The sequence below is a fragment of the Helicoverpa armigera genome, chromosome 8 (assembly GCF_030705265.1).
Source record: "Helicoverpa armigera isolate CAAS_96S chromosome 8, ASM3070526v1, whole genome shotgun sequence".
Classification (NCBI taxonomy): Eukaryota; Metazoa; Arthropoda; class Insecta; order Lepidoptera; family Noctuidae; genus Helicoverpa; species Helicoverpa armigera.
In genome coordinates this window covers 8422005-8440695 of record NC_087127.1, presented here as the reverse complement: position 1 = coordinate 8440695, position 18691 = coordinate 8422005, and the positions used below count along the sequence as shown (strand labels likewise).

Sequence of the window (18691 nt, the reverse complement as noted above, 5' to 3'; positions counted from 1 at the left end):
AGATAATAATTTTTAAGATCTGGAACACCTGATGTGGAAGCCCAAGAGCCCAGCTTCTCTGTACCATATACAGGTATGACGTTTTTGCAAAAGTTGTTCAATTTGATAAGCACTTTCTATTGACTTATACAAATTGAAGATCTAAAACACCTGGTGTGGAACTCCAGGGGCCCAGCTAGACTATAGCATATAGAGGTATGACGTTTTAGCAAAAGTTGTTCAATCTGATAAGCACTCTCTGTTGACTTATAAAAATTTAAGATATAAAACACCTGATGTGGAACTCCAGGAGCCCAGCTAGACTATAGCATGTGAAGATATGAGGTTCTAGCAAAAGTGGTTCAATCTGATAAGCACTCTCTATTGACGTACAAACATCGAAGATCTGGAACACCTGATGTGGAACTTCAAGAGCAATACTAGACTTGAAATTTATAGAAATGAATGTTATGAAATAGGTATGGTGAATCAAAAAAAGTAATTAGTTCTCCCTGGAGAATTCAGTATATATAGCTCAGATGTCCTGCGGTGCTTATATCTCATTTTATTGTCGTTATTATCTCAAGAGCCTTTGTCCCAATTATGTTAGGGTCGACTTCCAGTCACGATGCAACTGAGTACCAGTGTTTTACAAGGAGCGACTGCCCAGCTGACCTCCACAACCACAACACCCCTTGGTAAAACTGGTCGGACTTACTGGCTTCTGACTACCCATAACGACTGCCAAGAATGTTCAATGTCAGCCGGAACAGCCAAATAACGGTCATTGGTATCCAAAATATACGTAGAAAGTACATACGAACGAAAAGTTGCATTGGCAGGTTCTTGCCAAACCTGGAATCAAAGACGCACGCTCATACTTGAGAGATTGGTTCTCTACCCACTAAACCACCACGACTTCCACTAAGTCACCACGACTTTGTCATCTATTTAATGTTTTTTTACGTAATAATACATGTTATATTTTTGCCACACACGACTTAAATGCGGACTAATTAGAATCACTACTTTTATCCCTATGGTCACGTCTATTGCGGTTTAGTTCTCAGCGTTGTGCGTCAGTCAGCGTAACACGACGCCGATGATTCGTGTGCAGTAGTTTTTTATTTTCTTTGTTATTTTGTATGTATGTATAGTAAGTTAAGTTTAAATATTATAAAAATATAGTATTGTATTTATTGTTATAAGTAAGCATATGTATTAGTTTATAAGTATTTTTATATTTTTGTATTGAATTTTTATGGGCCTTGTTGCCTGAAATAAAAGAATAAATAAAAAAAATAAAAAATAAATTAGTCTGCTGTGCTTTTGCCGTTAAACTACAAAAATTAAATATATGGAACGTTTCTAATGGTTATGCGTATTTCGTTGTCTTCAAGTCAACGGGCCCTAAAAATTCAATATCAGACTATTCAGATCTTTGATTTTGCTGACCCCGTAGTCGCTGGCATAAGGGACAGGATCCGCGTACGAAGTCGCGGGCAGAAGCTAGTTATAAATAATTGTGATTTGTTGTTCAAGTAATAATCAATAAAATGTTTTATTACATTCGAGGTGTTAGTTGTTTTTATTAAACACACAACCGAAATGAAAAGAATACCTAATCATTATTTGATAACAATGAAGGTTAGGAGTTCCTGTGAATTGGAATTATCTGAGTAAACCCTTACTTTGAGTGGGCTTGTATTTTAACCGGATGCAGATAACTGTGAGGCTACACGACGAATTTAGATTGAATATAATTCGCCGTACAAAACGGCTACACGCGCTCTGCGTCGCATTATAGCTCTGTGGCAAAAATATCACTAAATAAAAATACAAAAACTCACAAAAGCTTTACAGGTATTTAGTTTCGCAGGTGATTCAATGGAGTATTTAAAAAAATCTGGCTAAGGACTGTAAATAAAACTGCAATGTTTGAGTATAGTGTTTATTTAAGCGTTGGGCCACACGACGCTCTCGATCCAGTCGAGGTATCGGCTGACGCGCGTATACACGCCGGGCACGGGGGACCCGCAGCCGCGCCCGAATGACGTCACTCCTACCAGACGGTTCAGCCCGTCCGCTGTCGTACTCTGAAGGGGGCCCCCAGAGTCACCCTGTACAAGAAACAAAATGCTTTTCACGCCACACGTCAAATAGTTTTCACTGAATAGCAAAATATTTTTTTTTTTATAGTAGACTGAATTTTTATTAGCGTTCCAAATTTTATACAAGTGATACATATTTACATGACGTAAAAAAAACCTTATTTATACATATATACAACTAAAAAATGGCATCAAAAAACTCCTCATCGCTGCCCACCGGGAGTGTACCCAAAATAAATTGATAAAATACACTCTACATAGTCCATGGAATTTCTTGCCGGTTCTTCTCCATGAGACCAACTATTTGGAACCGTGCAACTAGCTTCATGTTTCGAAACAGCTTTTATAGACCTTATTGAAATAAAAAAAATTGACTTTGATATAAAATACGCTTTCTATTGTTGTATCACTTAAAAATGATAGAGGAGAGGTAAACCAAAACTCTCATTCTCCTTTATTTTTTTGTATTGCCTTTGTATTTTATGTGTTCCATGGCTAATATACCAAGATTGCTAAGCCGCGATTGGGTCATTGTTGCAAATACTTTTTTTTTATATATTTTAATTCACTGAGACTCCTCTCACAGCTATGGACACTTAAAACGAACAATTTCAGTGCAATCATAAGATTTGGCAGAGATTCTGTAAAATCCGATTTTACAATAAGTTAAAAAAATCAATCAAACTATTTATTTACCTACTCTTTACAAAACGACATTTAAGTTTCTAAAATATATATTTTTTACTTCATCATAGAATAATTCGCGTTTAATCGAAGCCAACCAATCACAACACATTTCACAAGACAAATGAGAAACGTTGCAACTGAGACGTCAAAAATCGCGAGTATGGGACGGGGACGCCAGCGTCGGGCTCTTTTGCGGGAATCCCCGAATTATACATAGAGCTAGACTAGTGCTTGTGGAGGAATCCCCGAAAATAAATGTTTGTGCTTTAGATAGAAAGATAATTCGTTATCGTACACCGATAACAAACTAGTAGACGACTACAATAAGCGGTCTTCTCATCATTTTATGATTTTTTTGTTTATACATTTTTCTTAAAGATGAGACACCGGGTGTCACCCCAAAAAAGGTGAAACTTTATCCGGGCAACCCGATACTCGTTGGTAAGACTAGTTGAGTACCAACTGCCGACAGCACGTGAAGCGACTACATAGGTCTCGCTCGAACGATTTTAGCGGTGATAAAAAATGTTTTTCTTTTTTTTCAAACTAATAATGCTGATTCTGACAACACATTTTTCTTTGCGAACTGCTTAAAAAAATATACTGTGGGGCCGTTCAAATATTACGTAAGCAGATTTATTACAATTATTTACCCCCCATCCCCCTTGTCAGCAAAAGTAAGCAAAGCTTTTACCCCCTCCCCCCATGCTTACGTAAACATTTTTCAATTTAAAATGTATTTTTTTTTTATGTTATAATTATAATGTTATAGTATCCGAACAAAACAATTCGCTGACAGAAGAAATTTAGACAAGTGAACAGCGCGCGGTAATTCCCCGAATGGATTCTAAAGCAAGTGCCTAAACGTATGCGTGTATATTTGCGGGAGTCCCCGAAAATGCGTTTAGTTTTCAAGCATAGACAATGTGAGGGTTGCCATTCGTGTAAAAAAGTAAATAACTAACGATGACGTAATCATCATCTGGACTCCCCTACCCCCCATGTCATCCAAAATAAGCAAAACAAAGACCACCCCCCCCTATAGTGCTTACGTAATACTTGAACGGCCTCTTTATACCTATTACGTAGACGTTATTACCTGGCATGTATCTCTAATGCCCTGAGGGTCGCCGGCACACATCTGGTCTGGTGAGATGCCGTCAGGCAGTTTGCGCCAGTTCGTGTACGACTCGCCGCACTGACTCCGCCCTACGGTGGTCACATTCGCTTTCAGTAGCACGTTGCTTCTCGTGTCCCCTGAAATACAATAATTTCTTACGTTTTTATAAACAACATAGTCTTAGTCCAAGTTCACGGAAAGCATAAATATCCCAGCGGGGCCCAGCAGGGCCAAGGCCTGCCGGGGCTGCGGGATTGTTCGAAAGAGTTACAGCGGTCCTAGTACATAAAAGGCCTAAGACGGAACACGACGGTTTTTAGCCAGTAAGAGTCTGACACTCCCTCACCGCTGATAACCCACAGCGGGAGGGGTCATTTGATGATTTTTGACGTCGTTAAAAAAAAGCATAAATTTCAGCTGTTTACTTTGAAATTAACGTGAAAATTCGTCGTTATATTGTTTAGTATTTATTTTTCTTAATTTTAATATTTTTATACCATGTATAGTAAGTTATGGAGATAATGTTTAATCTATTCGTATTACAAATCAACGATTAACAAAAGTTCCACATCCGATTAGTCCCACGTAGGAAAAAACGATTCATTCAGATTTTTAGTTGATTCACAACATATTCTTGAGTATATGAAACAGAAAAAAAAATGCTCATGTGATTTTATAAATACATAGCTTTATGAAGCACAGCAAACTGATTTTGATTTTTTAACGACCAGGGGCCCGATTCTCCTAAGTTAATAATGTCAAAATCGAATAGAAATCGAATCGCAATATGATCGCAATAGCAGTTTTAACAATATCGGGCATTCTGCTACTAATAAAGACCAATCGTATTCGATTGTCATTTGATCGGTGTGCGATTGGTCTGCTATTTTGGTGATTTTGGTCTATACGGTAGTTTGCTTCAATCATTTGCAGACAAAATGATTCATTATTGAATGATAGAAAAGGATAAAAACGTTTGTTTCAAAGAAAAAATAGCGGAATGCCACATACGCTTCAATCGTAATCGAGTCGGGATTGGATCTCAGTCGAACCGAGTCGAACGTGAATCGTATGTCGCTTAAGTAAAATTAGGAGAATCGGGCCCCAGTGGCCCGATTCGCCTTTCGCCGATTCCTTTTATGTCATTCAATAATGAATAATTTTGTCTGCAAATGATTTACGATTGCAATATGATTATAGAGCAAACTACCGTATAGATAAGCCCCGGATCTAGGGGGGGGCAAGCCGGGGCCTGTGCCCCGGGCGGCAAATTCAGGGGGCGGCAAAATCAGGCGGCTGCCAAAATCACACTTCACAGACCAATGGATAACTCAACTTGACCGATACCCTGAGCGCGGAGTGAGACAAGCTGCATGACTGCACGAACATTTATTATTCATGGGGCGAAGTTTTAGCAAACTAAAATTGATTAAAAATTATTTGCGATCATCTATGAGCCAGGAATATCGCATATTTATTTTAATTATAAATCCTACATTACAGATTACTGTAATAGTTACCTACAGCGCCATCTTAACCTGTGGTGCAAGGTGTGCGAAAAACCCAGGCGCCTCGATCTCAGGGGCGCCGCGGGACGCTCCACCACCAGGAATTTCGATAAAATTACACCCGTTTGATAAGGAAGTTCCACATTGTATCACGATACTGACAAGCAAAGTTCCTAAAAAAGTCGTCTTCGCTTTGTTTGATTGATCATTTTGATTATGTTTTACTTTTAACATCCTCCAACTAAGTGAAAAAATTCTCGCTCGCTACGCTTGCGGTTAAATGGCAATGTATGGCCTGTGTTTCTGATTGCTTATTATTTTTATTGGCTCGGTCGTCGGTTATTGATTCGGTCTCTAATCACGTTTTCAATTTGTACATAATTCCCTAAACTGGGAATTTGTGAGTCTTCAAACAAATAATTTAAAAAGTTCGCTTTACAGTGTACTTGATCAGATAATTTTGTGTCGTAGGCTCAAAAAATTTCGCGCTCGCTTCGCTCGCGAATATTATACATGCATTGCCTTAATAACTTCATAAGTCAAGTCCACGCTGTCTTACCTTTTACAAGTCAAATGTAGAAAACATTTTTTATGGAGTCCTCAAAAGTTTGCGCTTCCGACTGCTTGTTACTTTACAGCGCTTTTTAAAACTTATTAACTTTTTGTGTCCCAAAATTGAAAAATTTGCGCGCTCGCTTCGCTCGCGCTACTTTTTTCTATTGCATTGATCTGTCTCGACTTTCATAACTTAAACCAACAGTTTGAGCCTACAATGAATTGGACACATTTTTTTAAGTCCTTTACCTACCGAAAAAGTGCACTTCATTCGAACGTTCTTATTTATATTCCTTGTAACTACTGTAAGTACTTCAATACATAGTTGGCGCATGGGTGATGATTGCACCCAGGCGCTACATGAGCTAGAGACGGCCCTGCCTGCCTACATATTGATAGCTCATATTATATGGATGATAAAGGTGAAAATAAACATAAGTAGGTAGGTGGGGCGGCATTTTTCAGATTTTGCCCCGCCTAATAAAAATTGAAGATCCGGGGCTGATAGATAGATAGACCAAAATCACCAAAATAGCAGAACAATGGCAAACCAATCGAATGTCGTTGAAATACGATAGGTCTTATATTAGTAGCAAAATGCCCGATATGGTTAAAACTGCTATTGCGATCATATTGCGATTCAATTTCTATTCGATTTTGACAATATTAACTTAGGAGAATCGGGCCCTAGGCTTTGCTCCTATCCTACCGTAATTGCTCCCACAATATCGCCTTACACCCCAACATTCAAAATTCCAAACCTTATAAAGTCATAATGCAAGTCCTCATTACTTCAATTATGTATAACAATAACCAGAAGACTCATATAAAAGATAAAACAACTTTGTATGACGTCCGCTTATTTATTACCCATGACGTGTTTATTTCCTCGTGAAGTCATTATAAACGGATTCCACTATATTTTCCGTTTGGTTTTTTCGGCAATTCAATGGCGTTATCGGTGTGAGACAACCGCAAGCTCAGGTATGTTGACGTAACGCGAGGAGGTAGAATCGAGAGTACACTCGGTAAACTCCGATAGTGTGAAAAAGCTATTATGCTTTCTTTTAAGGGTATTTTTCCAATGTACAGACGCCAGCAGTCAACCCGAATCTGTAAAATTTTACTAATTGAACATTAACCTTCCATTATATTGATAAGGTTGAAAATCTATTGAAGAGAAATTTGACAGATTGCGGTAGGTTGATTAACTGTCGTCTGTTATTTGAATGAAAGCATAGAAATAAAAAAAAAAACAACTACCAGTTGATAGTGGCAGGTCCCATTAAATTATGATTTTCCTTCAGCCTTTCCATTTTAGAAGCAAAAATTTTAACCAACTATATTATAATAAACTATACGTACTTGTGTTACTAGTTTTTCCCCATCCAGTTATTGTAAGAGGTGTGGTGGGATCCCTATCATTTGTTTCTAAACACACAGCATTCAAATTACTGGTAAACTGTAGAGGTCTCTCCAATCTACAAGTAAAAATAAAAATAGAAGTAAAAACTGTCAAAAAAAGAAACATAAACGACTTGACGTGGCCAAGACGTGGCCATAATATGCCTACTAATCTGAAACAATTAAAAAATGAGAGAGTATATTAACTTAGTTTTCAGAGTAAAACTGCTAAATCTCTCTCTAAGTTAGTGAGGCTCCATTTAAAGCCATTAGGTATATTCCAAGATTTACATATTCCTTCTAAAATTATGCGAGACTGAAATAATTTATGTATTACTATTTCACGATGAACTAATTCAGATGAAGTTTGGTATGTAGTAAGTCTGTGTAGGGATTCATATACCAATGCAACTTTTTAAGATAGTATGTACTTTCTAAGTACACAGGTACCTACATCTTGGACACCAATGGCTGATTGAAAAACTGAAAGGTTGTAATCACCAACCAGCATAGAGCAAGTGATTAATGCTTAATCCTTCTCTGTGTTAGTGCCGTGAGTGGAGGCTTGTGGCCAGCAGTGGGCAGATAAAAAGGCTGATGATGAGGTCCGCAAGTAGAAGTTTGTACGTACCTGAGCAACGCCAAATCATGATATTTCTCCCGTCTTGTGTACCTCGGGTTCAATATGATCTCCGCTATTCTATCATCAGTTTCTGGGTTGAACTGTTTGCCACCAATTTCTATAACACCACCGCGAATAACTGTCGGCTGTATCCTATAATACAAAAGATACTTTTTAAGTAAATTTTTATTGTCCTTTCATGTCTACTGAAAAAGGTACACGGAACGTAGTTTCGCACTGCTTCCGAATTTTCGATCCGGTTCGGTGCAGTCTTAAGGTCATGGCACATTATACCGGCACCGCAATAGCACAGATGCAGCACAGCGTCACCTCGAATTTAAACATGCGCTAACTATGCGTTGTCCGCAAGGTGCAAGTGTAAGCTTGCTGTCACCGCAAACTCAATATTGTTTTAAGACAGCTATGATTATATTATACACGATTTAATGCTCTAAATTGAATGACAAGTTAAATGCTGGTGTGGAGCGGTGCTGTTGCGGTGCCGGTATAATGTGCCATGACTTGTAACTATGTGTGTTAGAAAATCTTGGATTCGTAATTTGACCCACTTCCCGGTCTTCGAATAGGATCTTTTTTTTTATTGGAAGTTTACGCATTGCTTCCTTTATCCATCATCTCGTTTCTGTCTATCATCCGTGACTTTCATTTCGGACTGGATCATTATTGACGGACCTAAGAAACCTACAACTCCATTTGAATGGGCAGTTAACTAGAGGTGAACTAGGTATCTAGAAATGTATTTTAATTTAAAACTCAGTTAAAAATATAATACGGCTAAGTCAATGTAGGTAAATACAAATATAACAGTGACTTAATCAATTTAATCATTATTTTCTGCAGTAGTTTATTTGTTTAGTATGAATTTGTGTAAAAAGTGCTATCAAGACTGTTTACCTCTTGTTAAGTGCCTACTCTAATGTATTTTATTTCTCTCGCTCAAGTGGGATTTTACATTAAACGTAATTTGTCTTTATCACAAATTCAGATACGAAGCGGGATACCTACCATTATTCCTGAAAAAAATTTGCTTTTACTAAGAAGAATTTCGTTACATTTCTACTGGAGAAGATAAGTGAGGAATTTTATTTTTTACCGAGAGCTTTACGTTACAAATAAAAGGAAAGTAGTGATGAAATATTACCTATCCAAGGTGTCCACGCAATGTGCGGCGCTCAGGACATACCTCTGTGACAACACAGACCCACCGCAATCGAACTCGTAGCCGTCTCCACGATCGTATCCAAGAGCTACCTGGAATTCAAAATGTTTTTGTTATAAAAACAAACAAGTACTAAAAATCCCAACTTAGGTACCTATGCCTGTCGAGTTACAATTTATTGTGTTAGTATCGGAGGTACCCGAACCACGAGGTTCCCGTATTATACTAGCGAATCGCCCGCGGATTCGCCCGCGTCGAGCTCGGTTATATCGCGATTTCAAGAGAACTCTTCAAAAGTCCGGGATAAAAACTGTGCTATGTTTTTTCTCAAGGTCAACTCTATCTCTGTACCAAATTTTGTTAAAATCAGTCCAGTGGTTTAGAAGTGAAAGCGTAACAGACAGACAGTTACTTTCGCATTTATTTATAATAGGTATAAGCGGGAATTGACAAAGATATTTAAGTCAGTTTTGGGTTGTTCTGGTACGGGAACCACAGAGATCGGGTGCCTCCGGTACTAAACCATTTAATTAAGTGTCTGCGCAATATGTTTTCCGATTTTTCTTTATACTAATAAGTAGACCATTAGTTTCAGGTATAAGTAGCAGGCATACACGTTACAATAAATAACTACCTACAAATTACTACTGCCTTCTTCAAGTAGCAAAGACTTCATTCTTTGTTTTTCGACAAACCAACCTAATAAAATGGGTAAATATAGGTAGGTATTGAAAACGAGGATTTATAAACAATAACAGAGGTCTAGTGCGAATTGACTCGCGCACAAGTGTATCGCACCATGAACTTTGACACAGAGATGATAAAAGATCATTCGGAATAGCAATAATATACAGCGACTGCACTGGTAGAATAAACTGTTATAACAAATAAATAGTTTGTAATACTATACAGCCATCGCCCGCGGTTTTGCCTGTGTGGCAACGAACTTCGCGCATCCTGTTACAAAAACTGTCCTTTTTCACTCTAAACTTTTTGAATTCTAAACTTCTTCCCATCACTATGGGATTGTTTTCATAAACATTTAAAAACACTTAAGAAGTACATACCTAACAAACTCGACACTATACTGTCTTTTTTATGTACGGGTATGTAGGTATTAAAAGTACTGTAAGAAATAACGAATACCTATATTATATCATCATATGTTGTTTTTACGGTAAGTTAAGTTTAGGTCTAAAAAAAATCTTTAAACACGAATTTGTTATTAAAGTCGGAGCAATAATTGGTTGCTGTATCTGAATATCATTACGAGCGATGCTCAGATCATGTTTGAAGTAGTTATACAAAGGAGGAAAAATAAGAAAAAAAACCGGCCAAGTGCGAGTCGGACGCGCGCACGAAGATCCGTACCACTGTCTACAAAACGATAAAAAAAAACACGTTTCACGTTTTTTTAGTTTTTTACGTTAACCGTGTTATTGTTAACGAACCGGAGAGGTACGTAAATAATTACGTGGGTGTCTACCACGGAGAGTTAAGAAAAAAATATATAATATATCATCATAAAAATATTGGTTTATAGTTGATTCATTCTTTCATTAGCACTTCACTGCAATTAAAATTTAATTAAGTAACCAATTTGAGTCACTTTAATTCACATAAAACAGCTGTCATTTAAAAATCCAGAATATTATTACAACTATAGAGCTCTAATGTTGTTTTCTTTATTTACTTTAGATGGAAACTGGATTTTGACTTCACAACGAAATAGCTTGTTATTGCAAATAACAGGTTATTTCCCTAATCAATTAATTTGAACAGAAGATTAAAATGCTATGCAACATTATTTTATTACCAAAGGCTAAACAAAAAAAATATGTTACCATATGTGGAAATTCCCCCAGAGACGCTGCCTCACCTCCCAAGATATGCAGGTCCAAAGGAGGTATACTTGATTGAATAATTTTTTGGCATTCTAAAACATGTAATTTTATATGAATGTTTGAAAAAAACACCTCCAGCTACTAATACTGCACAGTCATTTCACACTATAAAGAATTATGTTCTTATCTCTTTCAAATTGTTTACCAAGAAAACTTCTCATTGGCTATCTGCAGTACATAGACTCTAGAACTTCTAGAAGGCTGGGGAAAGTTTAATAATTTATAGGAATTTTACCTCTATCTGCTATTCTCTCTGCTTTCATTCTTGTTTCATCTCCAACTAAAAAAGATATTAGAAAATAATTAAAATACTTAGCTTCCAACAACATAACTACTCATAATTTTTGCAAAACTTACCAAATTTATTAGTAGTGACGGGACAACAGACCACTTCATCAAATCCACTAAAACCACATCTTTTAAAAAGATGAAATTGCTTGTTTTTTATTGCTCTGAAAACAAGTTTAAAATATATCAGTCAGCACAACAAATTGTACAAACAGAATATGCAAAATATCTTGGACAAATACAATAAATGAACAAGTTTATGAAAGTCATAAAGTTATTAAAAGTTTATTGTCCATTCTAATAGTAGCTTTAAAGAAAAATAATGGAATGAACCACTCCATAAAATACTAAATATTGTTATCACTTACATGCGAGCTGCCTCGCAGTCGGAAACGGTAGTACATTTACCTTCTGATATTGGCTCATTTGTCATACAGCTCTCGCCAACTGCATTCAAAAACATAAATATTTGTCACCATGAAATCAATTTACACCTCATTAAAAATATAATTGAACATTTGAAGTAGGCAGCAATAATTTGCTTTCTTCAGCAATTTTATGATAAGTATTTAAATATGTTAAAATATTTTCATACTTGACATGACGTAAAGCTAATTATACTGATAAAGAAACAGTTATCAGAAAGTCATTTAACACACATCAAAGCTTAAAATTGAGACTTAAATGATGCATTTATGTACGTAAAAATCTAAATGAAGCATACAATTTATACGAGCTGCACTTAAAGCAAACAAAAAAATATTTAAACTTCAATAAGTGAAAATCTTACCATCTTCTGATATTACAGAATGTAATAATATTATATTTAAGAGTAGGAATCGTATTAACCACATATTCAGCTAGACGAATTAATACTTTTTACACCAAAGCCGCCTTTTCCTTCTCAGAGGCACTAAACTCTTCAAACTTCTTCAAAACCGGTTTAATATTTTCAAATAAAACTTTTCCTCTTAGGATAAACAGTCTTTATAAAAAGTTTCTAAACACTAAATTGACCTAAACTTTAAGAGGCATTCGTTCTTAATAAATAATTGGCACATCACTAAATAAAAATAAATACTTTTATACTTTCAAATAAAACCGGTGAAACGTGAAGTTATAAAACTATGCAATGCAGTGGCTTAGTACCTGGACTCAGACTCAGACTACGAATGCCATTGACTGCTGCCGCCACAAAAACAAGTTTAACTTTTTTGCTGTCACTTTGACATTTATTATCAAAACAAAGCAAAAAGTGGCAATACTATTTGTGCACTGGATGTATGAAGGGACATGAAGGGATAATGATAATGCATTGACATATGTGATAATGTAAACCTATATTATGTACCTGTAATGATAGCTGTGTTTGTTATACATAAATATTAAAAAAATGCCAACCTATAAGGTGCTTGACATACTCATTTTATAATAATAAGGATGCACTGCGCAGTTAAACACGGCATAAGCTCCATTTTGTGACAGTGAGGGGCAGCCTAGACGATCAATAAAATTGCTCAATATAATATTAAATGTTAAATTTTTTGTTAGGTTAAAGTAGTTAGAATTATTTATCTAATATTCTAAAATGTATGTAAAAAGTGAATAAATAATTTTCATTTAGTCAATTATCTGCTAAGATTTAGTCGATATTCGCTGATGAAGTTAGTGGGCAGCACTACTAAAGATTAATAAACTTGCAACACTGTTTTCATGCGGGAAATGTCAAATTCAGAAATCTAATACGGCAATAGTAACACTGCGCTAGCCGCTGATTGATAGTCGGCAATCCAAGTTCAATTGAATCATACCTAAAGTCTGAAATTAAACAAATACTTTGAAGTGTGTGCATTTAGAAAAACTTGTTGTTCTGATGTGCTGTGGTTGTGTTTTGCTCCTATTCTAACGGTTATGCGATAAAATCCTGAACAGCATGGTTTTTGGTGTATATTTACGGTTTTACTACGTACCTACGTAAGGTTATTGGATTGTAATGATACCAACAAGGACATAGTTAGCGTGCAGCAGTATCGGTCACGGGAAAATGACATCTTCAGGCGGAGCAAGTACGCATCTCGGAATGCATTCGGCGATGGCGAGCCAAATAGGCCTCGGGGCCCCTCCGAATGAGTTCGGTTTATCGGTGGGTGTGCCAGCCCCGACTATGGGTTATGATATCCAAGCCACTCACAGCGGTGATTCCTCGTCTGATTCACATTCTCCAGGTATGCCCACTGCTAAAGCTAGCGACCGAGAATCCCGTATCATTGCAGAAAAACAACGGCGGAGCCAATACAACTCTCAAATTGGTTTAATTATGTCTTTGTTGTCCGATATAGTGCACTCGCAACGCAAAGTTGATAAGACGAGTGTGTTGAGACTGGCCGCTAATAAACTCCGCAATGAGCATGTGTTTGGTGATACAATTAAATGTGGACACATAGAAACTTGGTCCTCTTCATTCTTAAAGTTTTTCGATCTGTTTGGCGGGATTATGTTTGGTGTCACGTGTCGCGGACGTTTGTTTATCGTATCGCCGAACGTGCAAGAGAAGCTGGGTTATTGTCACATAGATCTACTTGGCCAAGACATGTACCACTATGTTCACCCAGATGACAAGGAAACCCTCCGCCACCATATTTATCCTCAAGAGCTACAGACTAGCTGTGACAGCAGGCTCTTTGAACATCATCATAATTTCCATATCCGCATGATGAGGGCCGGTGCCCGCTCAGACCCAGCTAGATATGAGAGGTGCCGCATAGATGGCATTCTAAGGCGTTCTGATAAAGCCACATCAAATGGTGTTCAGGATGAGCAAATTATAAGAAGGCAAAGAGTAAGAACTAATAGAACATTTTCATCCAGTGGGAATGATGTTGTTTTTATTGGTATGATTCATGTTCTATCCAGTGCAATGCCACCTCGAATTCTACCCCCTACAGCCTATTCAGAATACTGGACGAGACATTTGATTGATGGTCGTATCGTTCAGTGTGACCAGAGTATATCATTAGCAATTGGCTACATGACAGAAGAAGTTACTGGAACATCTGCTTTCGTCTTCATGCACAAAGATGATGTCCGCTGGGTAATTTGTGTATTACGACAAATGTATGATGAGAGCCGGGAGTTTGGTGAGTCTTATTACAGACTGATGACACGATCTGGCCACTTCATATATATGAGAACACGAGGGTTCCTTGAAATTGATAGAGCAACAAAAAAAGTTCAAAGTTTTGTATGTGTCAATAGTGTTATTGGTGAAGATTATGGATGTCGAATGATGGACGAAATGAAAAGAAAATATTCAGTAATTATTGATGTAGATAAACAACAAACTGAACCGCCTCCCATTGACGATGCTCCTGTGGAACATCCTAAACGCTTAGAGCGGATTGTAATGCACTTGGTGGAACCATCGGTGAATGAGAACATTGATGAGCTGCAACTTGTTCCACCTTCTAAAGAAAATATAATTTCTGCAATTCAAAATAGTGAAAAAGTTGTTCAAGAAACTGGAGTGAGATTTGATTCAAGAAAGAGACGAAAGGTGGACTGTGATGACAATAGTGAATATTTAAAAAGACATAGTGGGTTGCAAGATGTTAATGTTGATCTGTAACTTTTGAATAAGCTTTGTGATGTCTGTTCCTAAGATTGTTAGTTAAGTTTCCAAAATGGTTAATATTACGTAAGTAGTTGGTATATTTGACCAAATGTTTCAGAATTAAACATTTATAATGTAGTTCTAATTGTAAGCAAACAAAACTGGACTGTGTGTATAGAGTCCCACTGTGTGGGCAGACTTCATTGACAAAAGGATATTCAGAATTCCTGAATGACTGTGCCTCCCTTATCAAACCCCTTTACTGAACCAAGAAAACTTTAGGACTGAGTGTAGTAGCTATGCTTTATCATTTGCCTAAATCCTGTATTGATAAGTACATTAATATTTCATGTAATTGACTGGAGATGATGCTTGTGAAGCAGATAATCTCATCTGTTTTATTATTTGTATACATACCTACATATAAATCGTAAATTGAATGCATTCATTTTTTTACTGGTTATTCAGGTTTTTCCTGTAGGTACTTAATAAAAAATGTAATAGATTTTCTCAAAAAGATGTCAAGGTATGGGATTATTTTAATATAAATTGATTTTTTAATAAGTAAATGGCTTTATAATTTCAACACAGTTCTTAATCATTCAGATTCAGACTTATGTGTTAGACAAGAGCTGCTCAGAAAAAGGTTTCATTTGCAAAAATTTTGCATGAACCAGTCTTGCCGTAATGCAGCTTAAATGAAATTCAAATTAGATTTTTTAACCTATTAACTTCGAAAATATAAAGATGCTCCATATCATATTTAACAGCCCGAAATTAAACAGAACCATGTACGACATTGTGAGTTGTCAATACGAAAAAATCACGGAGGGACCATGTCGGGATAAAGCTCAATTAGTTATTGTTTAGGAATTATTATAAGTAAAGCACTGATCACGGTTAAAATGTCTGCAGCACTACAAAAACTTCGCGTATTTTTCTCATTCTGCAAAACTAAACGGATTGTTACAATTGTTGTTACAATCGATATCAGAAAATTCAATAACAATACTTTCCTGTTGTATTGATAAACTTTCATTTCTACGTTTATAATGGGTCAAAATAGGTCTCATTTCAAAGTTTCGCGAAGAAATGGCTTTTATTTTTTCTAAGTCAATATATAAAATTGCACGTGACTGTAAGTTATATTTTTCTCTCTGACACTCACGGGAGTTCGTGCTTATTACTTTAGAATACACTGTCCTTGAAATTTATTCAAAAATTTGTGTGAATCCGGAAAAGAGTAGGTCCTATCTATAGAAATGCTAGACATAACAAACTTTCAGCTGTTATTTTTATATTCAATCGTGGTTATGCCCCTGCTTTTCACGAGTACATATATCTAATCAATTAAACATTGATAGTAGAGTAGGTTACATATAAATAGTATTTTTCCTTGTCAAGGGAATGTTTTATTTGTTTACATCGGCTTACCACGGTTATGTTGTAGATTGATATTGCGTGTAACTGCACTGAGCGACGATCGTTTAACTACTGCAGTACGATCAATAAGGGTAATTGATGATTTGCAGCAATTGCAGCACACCAGAAAAAAACAAAAAAGCTGTCATTTAAAAAGTAAATAATAATTCTTCAGTATTCACCTATAAGATATTGCTAGTCTTGGCAGCACCGCGACATAAAGGGCCCTGTATCATTTTAGGTTTTAAATGTTAGGAGATCCCTATCGCTCTGTTAACAAATGGCTAATAACTTTAAAACGGCTGAGCCAAATGCCGCTTTAGATCCAAATCGGTTCATCCCTTTAAGAGCTACTGTACCTACCACAGGCAGACAGACACAATGGTCAAACTTTAACATCACTATATTCTGCGTTGGGGACTAGAACTACACTTAAACGACATTGATACTCACGTAATATTTGAAAATGATTAATTACCTGCACTTGTGCCAACAGCCGTGCAGTGTTCCGTGAGAATCCACTTGGAGTCCGATCGATGACTAATATCGCTGGTCAAGGACAACTTTGAACGTCCTCGTCGACTACAGTTTCACAGAAAAGCCGTTCTGCAAAACACATTGCCACAAGTATAACACTACCATATATTTTTATAAGATATAACTTATAACTTAATCTACATCAAATGAGCAGCGATGAATATATTCCATAAATGCAATTGCTGTTTACTTGCACATTTAATTGCTAAATATGAATTTCATTTCATGATCATTTCTGTACATTGCTAATCCTTTGCTGTGCGATAGGAAACCACATTTGCTTGCTACTTGTTTAAAAGGAGTTTAAGCTTTTGCGAAGATAAAGCAAATTTTAATGAGCCTCGGCCTTGTTATTTATTGTTCTAGTAAGACATAGAGCAACACGGAGGGGAGTAGCCATTGCGTTTTTTACCGATACAAAACTGTCTGTCATTTTTTGCGGGGGGAAATCACACATTCTCAAATTCTCACACAAAAACATTCTATGTCACTACGAAACGCACACTCTGACAATTGAAAAATACACTAACAATTTCACACACACATTTAAACAATCCGTGTCATAATAGTATAATAATATGACGCAACTACACTAACAAGTCCTTACACCCATAGCTGTACAACTGTCGATACGCATTATCGATAAATTCAAAAACTCGGTTAGGGAAATTAGCTTTAAATTCAAAGGCAGATATTATTATTGACTTTATTTATTATGTATAATCAAATCACATATAACAAATAAAATTACCATTTTTTTTTAATAACATAAAACTAATCCTTTTTAAAAACTACTGATAAGATACTGATACGGAACTATCACTGGTTTTTAAAATGGATTAATTTTCTATAAATATGACGAATACATTTTTGGGGGTTTGTTTTTTTCATTAAGAAAGAAATTCTTGTATCAGCATATTTTTGCATTATTAATCTTGCTAATTCCAAGTTATGATTTGTAAAATCGTTTTCGTGTGAATGGTAACTGATTGAGGGAAACAAGTCTTTGCCAATAAATTGTTTTAAGGAACGTGTCACAACTTCATGTGTGGTACAAGATCGTGTAGGTTTATTGTCGTCACTTAAATGTCTTCTTATGTCTTTTTCACAAATCCGGCATAAAAGTATAACTTCTTTTGAGGCATACAGTAACTTTCCTTTGCTTTTCTGGTGAATTAAACTTTTTTCATCAATCGGCCCAAGCAAACCTTTAATGCACGTATTGCATTTAATTTTTTTTTTTGTTGAGAAAATAACATATCCCGCTATGTACTCCACAACTTTTTCCGCAAAAGGGGATAAAAAAGTTAGAGCTTCAATCTCATCAATTAAATCGTCAGTAAAATTATCAAAATTGTGTTCGTCAGTAGCGTCATTGCTATTGTATTGTCGTACTGTTGAAGCATTAATTTTTTCTAGTGCAGATGTGCAATTCAGTATCGTAATTTTTTCCAATGGAATGCAGTTCGTTCCGTTTCCCGTTTGTGTTAATTCTGTATTAACAAAATTTTTTATAAATTGCTTCAAACTGGGAGCTTGAGGGATTATCGCAATAACCACCATGACTCCTTACTATGGAAAAAAATAGTTCGAGGTGATCTTGGCTTATCCTATGTAGTGGCATATATTTGAGGCCATTTTGTTGGTTTTGTATTAAATCTCGAAAGATAGATTTGGTACTCTCAATGCAGATCAAAAATCCTAAAAAACCCGTGTATCGAGGAGAATCTACTAATTTAATTTTATGCGACTCCCCGTTGCGTT

The 18691-nt window shown here is 36.2% G+C and overlaps 2 protein-coding genes across 2 annotated transcripts; one reads left to right on the top strand and one right to left on the bottom strand.

Annotated features, from left to right (window-relative positions):
* Nucleotides 1-1916: 1916 nt before the first annotated feature.
* LOC110374707 (serine protease persephone) lies at nt 1917-12563 on the bottom strand. The gene is made up of 10 exons (XM_021332541.3): nt 12149-12563; nt 11727-11805; nt 11428-11522; nt 11306-11350; nt 11011-11102; nt 9149-9258; nt 7996-8139; nt 7326-7441; nt 3877-4034; nt 1917-2099 (listed from the first exon to the last, which is right to left on the bottom strand). Exons 1-10 carry the CDS (start codon nt 12210-12212, stop codon nt 1935-1937), a joined length of 1068 nt encoding a protein of 355 aa, XP_021188216.3. The 5' UTR covers nt 12213-12563; the 3' UTR covers nt 1917-1934.
* Nucleotides 12564-13056: 493 nt separating this feature from the next.
* LOC110374739 (basic helix-loop-helix ARNT-like protein 2) lies at nt 13057-16509 on the top strand. Its single transcript, XM_021332587.3, has one exon. It carries the CDS (start codon nt 13403-13405, stop codon nt 14981-14983), a length of 1581 nt encoding a protein of 526 aa, XP_021188262.1. The 5' UTR covers nt 13057-13402; the 3' UTR covers nt 14984-16509.
* Nucleotides 16510-18691: the final 2182 nt, after the last annotated feature.

Bases quoted from the DNA above. Each gene is read 5' to 3' on its own strand.
- LOC110374739 (XM_021332587.3), top strand. From the start codon at position 13,403: ATGACATCTTCAGGCGGAGCAAGTACGCATCTCGGAATGCATTCGGCG.
- LOC110374707 (XM_021332541.3), bottom strand. From the start codon at position 12,212: ATGTGGTTAATACGATTCCTACTCTTAAATATAATATTATTACATTCT. The intron at 11,523-11,726 runs GTAAGTGATAAC...ACTTGTTTTCAG, and splicing joins GACTGCGAGGCAGCTCGCAT to AGCAATAAAAAACAAGCAAT. The intron at 4,035-7,325 runs GTACGTATAGTT...ATTGTATTTCAG, and splicing joins GGGAAAAACTAGTAACACAA to GGGACACGAGAAGCAACGTG.